The sequence below is a fragment of the Palaemon carinicauda genome, chromosome 1 (assembly GCF_036898095.1).
Source record: "Palaemon carinicauda isolate YSFRI2023 chromosome 1, ASM3689809v2, whole genome shotgun sequence".
Taxonomy (NCBI): Eukaryota; Metazoa; Arthropoda; class Malacostraca; order Decapoda; family Palaemonidae; genus Palaemon; species Palaemon carinicauda.
Window position 1 is genome coordinate 224,050,174 of NC_090725.1, and position 8,110 is coordinate 224,058,283.

General features: G+C 35.6%; 1 protein-coding gene across 1 annotated transcript; it reads right to left on the reverse strand.

Annotated features, from left to right (window-relative positions):
- Positions 1-1,740: 1,740 nt before the first annotated feature.
- On the reverse strand, positions 1,741-7,378 carry LOC137638321 (uncharacterized). Its single transcript, XM_068370381.1, has 3 exons — positions 6,294-7,378; positions 4,797-6,219; positions 1,741-4,428 (listed from the first exon to the last, which is right to left on the reverse strand). The coding sequence occupies exons 1-3, from the start codon at positions 7,376-7,378 to the stop codon at positions 1,741-1,743; spliced, it is 5,196 nt and encodes a 1,731-aa protein (XP_068226482.1).
- Positions 7,379-8,110: the final 732 nt, after the last annotated feature.

Here is an 8,110-nt window from a genome sequence, read left to right on the forward strand (position 1 = left end):
GAAGGATGGATGTATTGGCCTTGTGTGAGACAAAGATGAAAGGAAAGGGTGAAGTGATGTTTGGTGAAATGTCTGGTAGAGTGTCTGGGATTGAAAGGGGAAGAGCGAGAGAGGGTGTGGCTTTATTGCTGAGTGATTGGATGACAGGTAAAGTAGTGGAATGGAAGGAGATATCATCTAGGTTAATGTGGGTAAGGGTTAGGTTGGGTAGGGAATGTTGGGCGTTTGTCAGTGCGTATGGGCCAGGTAGTGAGAAAAGTGAAGAAGAGCGGAATGAGTTCTGGAATGGATTAACTAGGTGTGTAGAAGGACTGGGTAGAAGGAATTATGTAGTTGTCATGGGTGACTTAAATGCTAGAGTGGGCGCTGGAGAGGTAGAAGGTGTCATTGGGAAGTATGGCGTACCAGGTGAAAATGAGAGTGGTGAGAGACTGGTAGATATGTGTGTTGAACAAGAGATGGTACTAAGTGATAGCTTTTTTAAAAAGAAAGATAAAAATAAGTTGTATAAAAATGAGGTTTTTATACAGATTTAATGATAAGGTAACTCATTAAATTTATAAGTTAATATAGGGTATAGTAAATAATAAAGTATAAGTTACAATAAATTTAATTGTAATGTATATACTCGAACCAAAAATAAACTTCTGAATGACAAACACTTAACGTGAACCATAAGGATAGAAAGTGAGTACTTGGGCTGCATCATCCGGAGGCCAATGAAATGAATCCGAAAGTATACACACATCTGAAATAGTGAACAAGAGGAAATCTTAAGATTTCAGGTATGAACAGAATCGGACACAACTACCCCAATGAAATAACAGCCCAAAAATAAACAAGTAAAATGTAAAGTATATTTCTATCCCAGTAAACAAACCGTCAAAATAATAATAAGATCAATCAGAATTCAATACACTTAAATAGTAAATTGATTAATGAAATACAAACAAAGTAACTATAAGTATAAATAAGTATGTAATGTAAGTATAGGTAAGGTACGTATAATTTGGGTAAATATAAGTAATAACACTTATCACACAAGCATCGATTAAAGCTGCAGGAATAAAAATCAAGATCTGGACAGTTTAAAACAAAGAAAAAATAGCTTTTCTCTTACCCTGTTTATAGTGTAATTTAGGAGATAGGTAGTCGGGTTCTCCTTTGGCAGGTCCGGGTCCAATGGTATTTTGAAAGAATTATTCCATATTTGTGTGACACATGATCGTGATGCAAATGATAAGATCCATAGGTCACTAAATAACTTCAAAGATTAATCCACTGTAAGTATGACTGGAACTTCTACTGTCGACTGCTGCTGTTCAAGTTCTTGATCGATATTCTTCTTGACAGGTACTATCCGGTTCTCCGTCACTCAGTAAACCAAGAAAACATTTTCCGCATTAAAATTAGTGGTTTGTTTACGGCAGTAACCATTTAAAAGGATTAGGCGAGAAAAGCTATTTATAAAATTTACGTTAACTTTAGAATTGACTAATTAAGTAATTACAGAGGTAAAGTTCTTTAATACTGATGCCGTAGTGATAATGTATATTTTTTCTTTAATATCTAGTAAAATTAAAAGAAAAATACATATTTTTCTACACTCCAGGGGAGAGATTTTGATTTAGTATGAAATCAAAAGTATGTAATGTAAATGTATTTACACGAAAATTACCCAAAAATAAAAACCAACCCAAGGAATCCAAATAAAACAATATTAACAGTAATGAAAAATCCCTAATCAGATTCAGCCAAAATTTGGTGAATTTTGGCAGCCCCCTGTATAGCTGCTTTTCTTTTAGGACGTGATGATACAGTATGAACATTCTTAGTGTCTGGTACACCTTGCTTCTCATCATCGCTTGGGACTGACAAAAGAGGAATTATAGAACTAGAGTGCCGTTTTAATATTTCTCCAGTTTTCCCTTTAAAGACTTTCACAGCCGTAACTTCATTGTTTATATTTTTTACAATTTCCTTAATGCGTCCCATTGGATAATTACAGGGTTTAGCTAAGGGTTCCTTCAAAAGTACTATATCTCCAACTTTAAGTTCTTTATGTTGAACGGGCTTGTATTGGTCTTTTTTATTTACGGCTTGATATATCAGATTCCCAACAAATTCTTCATTGTATATTTTAATAAGATTATGTCGTACATTTTGCAGTTTCAGTAATGATGAACGAATCTGATCTGCATTGAATTCTGGATCGGCATCTGTTGGGCCTTGTAGTTGAGGGATTATATTGATGGAAACCAATTCACTGCCATGAATCAACATCTCTGGGGTAATGATTTCTGGAATGCTCTCTCCTGAAGAGTCCCTAAGAGACTCTTTAAATGAAATTGGCCTTCTGTTCACCAAATGTTTAGTTTTGTGAACAATAAAATCAAAATCCCGAAGGGGAAGAATATTATTGCGCATTGCTCCAAATAATAAGCGCTTGGTTAGTTTCACACAAGACTCTACTAACGAGCCGAGTTGATTACATCCTTTGTAATATTGCTCAAATTTAAAGGATTTAATTCCATGTTCCTGTAAATATGCATTTGTCTCGTAATCGCTCAAGAAACTAGAGATCTGATTTGCACCAGCAACGAATTGCGATCCCAAATCAGACAGACATAAGGAAGGAATACCAAATTCATATGTATGAAGTTGTAATGCTCTAATAAATTCCTCTGAAGTTAAATACATACAAATTTTCAAGTTAATAGCCCGGGACCACAGACACGTAATACATAACAGCCATACCTTGACAATATTTCCTTGATCATTCTTTATTTTAAATGGACCCATATGATCAATGAAAATCTGTCTGTACGGTATATTTTCAGGATTAATCCTGAACTCTGGGTAATGACTTTGATTTAATTTGATTACCCTCTCATTTAAACTCTTACAAGTAATGCAGTTTGACAGAACTTTCTTCACAGCCGAGTATATATGGGTAATCCAAAAGTTTCTTCTAAGTTCCGCCAACAAAGGATAACAACCAGCATGTGAGAGCTTCACGTGCAATTCCCTTATAATCAGAGGAACCAACATACTGTCCTTCGATAGTAGTAAAGGATAGTTGAATTTGTTAAGATGTTGGACTTCCTTCAATCTTCGGCATTTACTTTTTACCCTCACCATGCCATCCGAATCAAGAAACAAGTTCAACTGTGCAACAATGTTAGGCAGATTCTTCAACTGCTTCTGTTTTGAGTGAAAATAATCAAAGACATCTGGGAAGTGAACATGCTGATCCCTGATTATAATCTGCCTACAAGCTTCATCATAAAAGTTAAAACCTTCATCTTCAACTTCAAAATGATCTAGAGCTGGATTTTTACTTTTAAACTTAGATTTCAAAATGCTGCAGAACCTGAGCACCACCGCATGCACTCTCACAGCCTTCTCAAAACTAGAAACCCTGTTAAAAGGGAAAAGATGTTCCGAGCCCACATGAGGTGAACAAGCACTACCACAATTTGTCTCCACTTTCTGCACTCGTTTTGATTCAAATAATCCAGGTATGATGAAAGACAATGTGCTGTCACTACAGATCACTTTGCTTTTGCTCTCTGTAATGAACTTAGGACCAGTTATATAGTTAGTTTTTATTAGCTGCCTAAAGGATAAAGGTCTGGTGATGCAGTCTGCTGGATTATCTTCTCCAGATACAAAAGAAAATCTCATACATGAATCCTCACACATCTTATTGATATACTCTAACCTATTGAGTATAAAGGGTTGCTTTTTTTGTAGTTTGTCAAGTTTCAAGGCGTAAGACTGCAGCCAGGTCAGTACCACCAAACTGTCAGAGTAGATCTCGCATCCAACTATCTCAATAGGATCAATGCAACCAAATCCTGAAAGTTCATTCTTCAAATCCTTTACAGTTTCTACAGTTAAAGCAAGAGCTTTTAATTCCAAGCTTGGTATGGATTTTGACTCCAATTGTTTACTCACCAGTTTATTTCTTGCTAAAATAAAGTAGATCTTATTTGTATTTATGTTATACAGATACACTGCAGCGCCAAACAGAACCTTACTACTATCAGCAAACCCAACCAATTCATATTTGTCAGTACGAGCACCAAAATTCCGTGGAAAATCTACAGAAGGTGCAGAATTGGCCTGCTTGCAGATATTCTTCCATTCATTGATCAAAGGAGCAGTAAGCTTTTCATCCCAATCTAGTTCTGGTCTACACTGCAATCTGTGTAGAAACAATCTGGCTCGATTCAGTATAGGTCCATTGAAATTAAGAAGATCGAACTGTGAAGCTATAGTAGATAAAACTTGTCTTTTTGTTGATGAATTTATATCCAGTTGTATGGGTTTTGTAGACAAGGTATCACTCATTCGATCCCACTCAAGTCCCAGCAGTTTACTTTTTGTCGGAGCCTCTGTTTCCTGAATTTTGTCAATTTTTTTCTGTAATGACATGTCATTTGATAAAAACTGCTGAAGTGAAAACTTATAAGGACTGAAATATCCTCCAACATTGTATACATCCACATCAAACACTCAGACGTTTCTGCCGTAAATGCACAGTTGTCCATATAAGACAACTGATAAATGGTTCTCTTGAGTTTCATCAATGGAAAAGAATCATTGGTAGAATCCAGTATCAATATCTTGTATAACCCAAGCATTAATAATGCAGGTGAACATCGAAGCCCAAAAGGAAGTCTACTATTCTTATAGCCAATAATTGAAAAATCTCCCTCTTCAAGATTTCTAAACCATAAAAAACAAAGGCGATTTTGGTCGACTTCCTCAAGACCTATATTGTTGAATGCCTTCTTTATATCAAAGCAACATAATTTGCTTCCGAACCTCAAATTGATAATGGAAGTGGAGAGTTTCTGATTTAATGTGGGACCTGCATGCATAGTTTGATTGTGATTCATACTTCCTTTGTCACTCAAATTGGATAGGAACACAACCCTACATTTTGTGGTCTCACGATCAGGCTTAAAAATGCCCATAAAAGGCATGAAACTGGACTCTGGATGCTCCTTCTTGAAATTATCAAGATTTTCCATTCTCTCAATTATACCAGCATCTGCTTGCTCTTTAAATACCACATTTATCTGCTTCAGTTTATCATCTAAATTTCCTTGAAATTTTCTTTGCAAGCCTGACAGTATTTTCTCTGATATATTGAAGTTATGTCCCAAAAGGTGAGAAACTCTAGGGTTCCAGAGTAATGTCATTACCAGCCTCCCTTCACTATTCCTTGTAGTTTTCTCTAAAACGTAATTGACCAACTGAGTATGGATTTCAACAGTTTCAGAGTATATTGAAGTCTCTTTATCCAATGCTTCGTCACAAACAGAATCAAGTACATCCTTTTCAATATCAACTAACCCACTGACTTCATCATCCTCTCCTTCCAAAACAAATGATTCATTTCTAATCTCGATTTTACCAAAATCTATATTAGAGGTTTGATAAAACTTAGCTTCTTCTGAAGGCAGGTAGTCTGGGGTTCTATTAGTTATCGAAATGTAGGAAGACGACGAGACTTCAGGGGCATATGGTAAGTAAGGCAGATCATGTAAAATAGTCTCGGTTGCTCCCTTTAACACTACACCATGAGGAGTTCTTGAATATATAGATTTCTCTCCGAATACAATTTCAGTCTCAGGTATGCAATAGCTGGATTTTGATCCCAAAATAAGCTGAATATCAGAAATATCTTCTGAACCATCCAAAAGTCTTGTATCTGCCAATTTATATCCTTTTGACAGAAATCCATTCACAACTCTGTTCAACTTTGGAAGATTCAAAGTAATATCTATATTTGGAAGGCACAATGCATAAATGACTCTTGAATCCCTGTCAAATTTCATTTCCACCTCAACAATTTTGGTATCATAACTTCTAGGGACATTGATACCATTCACAGTAAGTTTAATACTCTCTCGTATGACTGGTAGATTCAATTTGCTGGCCAACTCTTCAGATATAAAATTGGATTGACATCCACTGTCTTTCATAAAACGCACATTGGATCCACTTATGTTACACGTGAAGGTTGGAAGAATCGTATCTCCCTCACTTGAGTTCTTCAAAGCCTCTGTAATAGTAGTAATGTTATTCTGGGATCTTTCCGTAGGATTTTTAGCCTTTGGGTCTTTCTTGTCCTTGTTTTTTTCATGGAACTTTTTCTTGTTAAGGTCCAGATTCTTTTGACTAATGTCATTGGATTGATTTCCCCTTGATGAGTGCACAAGTAATTCCAATGAAAATCTTTGCAATTTGCACACCGATATCTAAATTTGTATCTGCACTTTTGAGTAGAATGTGATGCCAGGCCACATCTAGTACATCCATCGATACTCTTCAATTCCTCGACTTTGGAAACAGGAGAAATAAAGTTTGTACAATCTCTGATTTTATGGCTAGCCTTTTCTTGGACTGTGCTACACAAGGAGCATGGATAACATTTTGCAGTAGTTCCACTAGTTCCCTCTGGTGTGAAGTTCACATTTATTGCCATATCCACAGAATGATCTGTTACTTTCACTTTCTTCTTGTGGTGACTGTATCTTGTGCAGGCAGTGAAGAAATTATCACTAATCTCTTCAATTGAAGGCCATGTATGGTTAGTAATATTTATTAGTAATTCCCTGAACTTTTCATTCAAACCTGTCCACACAAAGTATTGCAAAATATAATCAATAGAAATATTCAACTTACGGACATTCTCTATTATACCTTTAACTTTGGATACATATTCAAATGGGTCATCACATTTGTCCAAGTTTAGCTCAGATAGCTGCTTGATGGTGCTGAATTTCTGAACGTCTGGAGAAGCAAGTGCCTTTTCTAAGAGCTCCTTTGCTTTACTATATCCTTGGTTATGAGACTCCAAGGAATCTATCAAAACCAAGGCTCTTCCAGTTATCTGCTGCTTTAGGAGCAAAAGCTTTTCGTAGTCAGAGTATTCATACCTGTTTATAACTGCCTCAAACTGAGATAGAAATTTGGTTAGATCTTCGTTCTCTTGACCAGAGTATTGAGGTAAAGGAGCTGTTGGTCTCTTCAAAAGGGGAAGAGCTGGAGTAGGGGGTGATGGTGTAGTCGGTACAGGCGATTGGAGCTTAAATAAAGACGAACGTAGTTTGTCTTGATAATTTTCACAGGCCTCCAATTCTTCCATTAGTTCACTTTCGTGTTCTTCAGAACTCCATTTAATACCCTGTATTTGAAGATCCAAATCCTTCAAACGTGCCATGTTGTCAGTCAACTTAGACTCAAGTGCTAGCTTATCTGAAGCTTCAAGTAAGATGAACTGATCACGTTGATTAAACGACTCCGTAACAGACTTTCTTACAAACTTCCGAGAAGTTATTATTATCTTCAGTTCAGTCATCTTGACTAATATATAAGTAACAATAACAACAGACCACAGTAAAACAATAAATAGCAGTACTAATACAAGCAGAAGTGTATAAACAGTAATAAAAAAAATAACTTAAAGTAATTTTTATGTAAATTATTACCATGGACCCTAAACCTACCTCCGGGAAACACAGCCACCCACTCAACTTCCAGATCCTGTCACGGTCGCCATGTATAAAAATGAGGTTTTTATACAGATTTAATGATAAGGTAACTCATTAAATTTATAAGTTAATATAGGGTATAGTAAATAATAAAGTATAAGTTACAATAAATTTAATTGTAATGTATATACTCGAACCAAAAATAAACTTCTGAATGACAAACACTTGACGTGAACCATAAGGATAGAAAGTGAGTACTTGGGCTGCATCATCCGGAGGTCAATGAAATGAATCCGAAAGTATACACACATCTGAAATAGTGAACAAGAGGAAATCTTAAGATTTCAGGTATGAACAGAATCGGACACAACTACCCCAATGAAATAACAGCCCAAAAATAAACAAGTAAAATGTAAAGTATATTTCTATCCCAGTAAACAAACCGTCAAAATAATAATAAGATCAATCAGAATTCAATACACTTAAATAGTAAATTGATTAATGAAATACAAACAAAGTAACTATAAGTATAAATAAGTATGTAATGTAAGTATAGGTAAGGTACGTATAATTTGGGTAAATATAAGTAATAACACTTA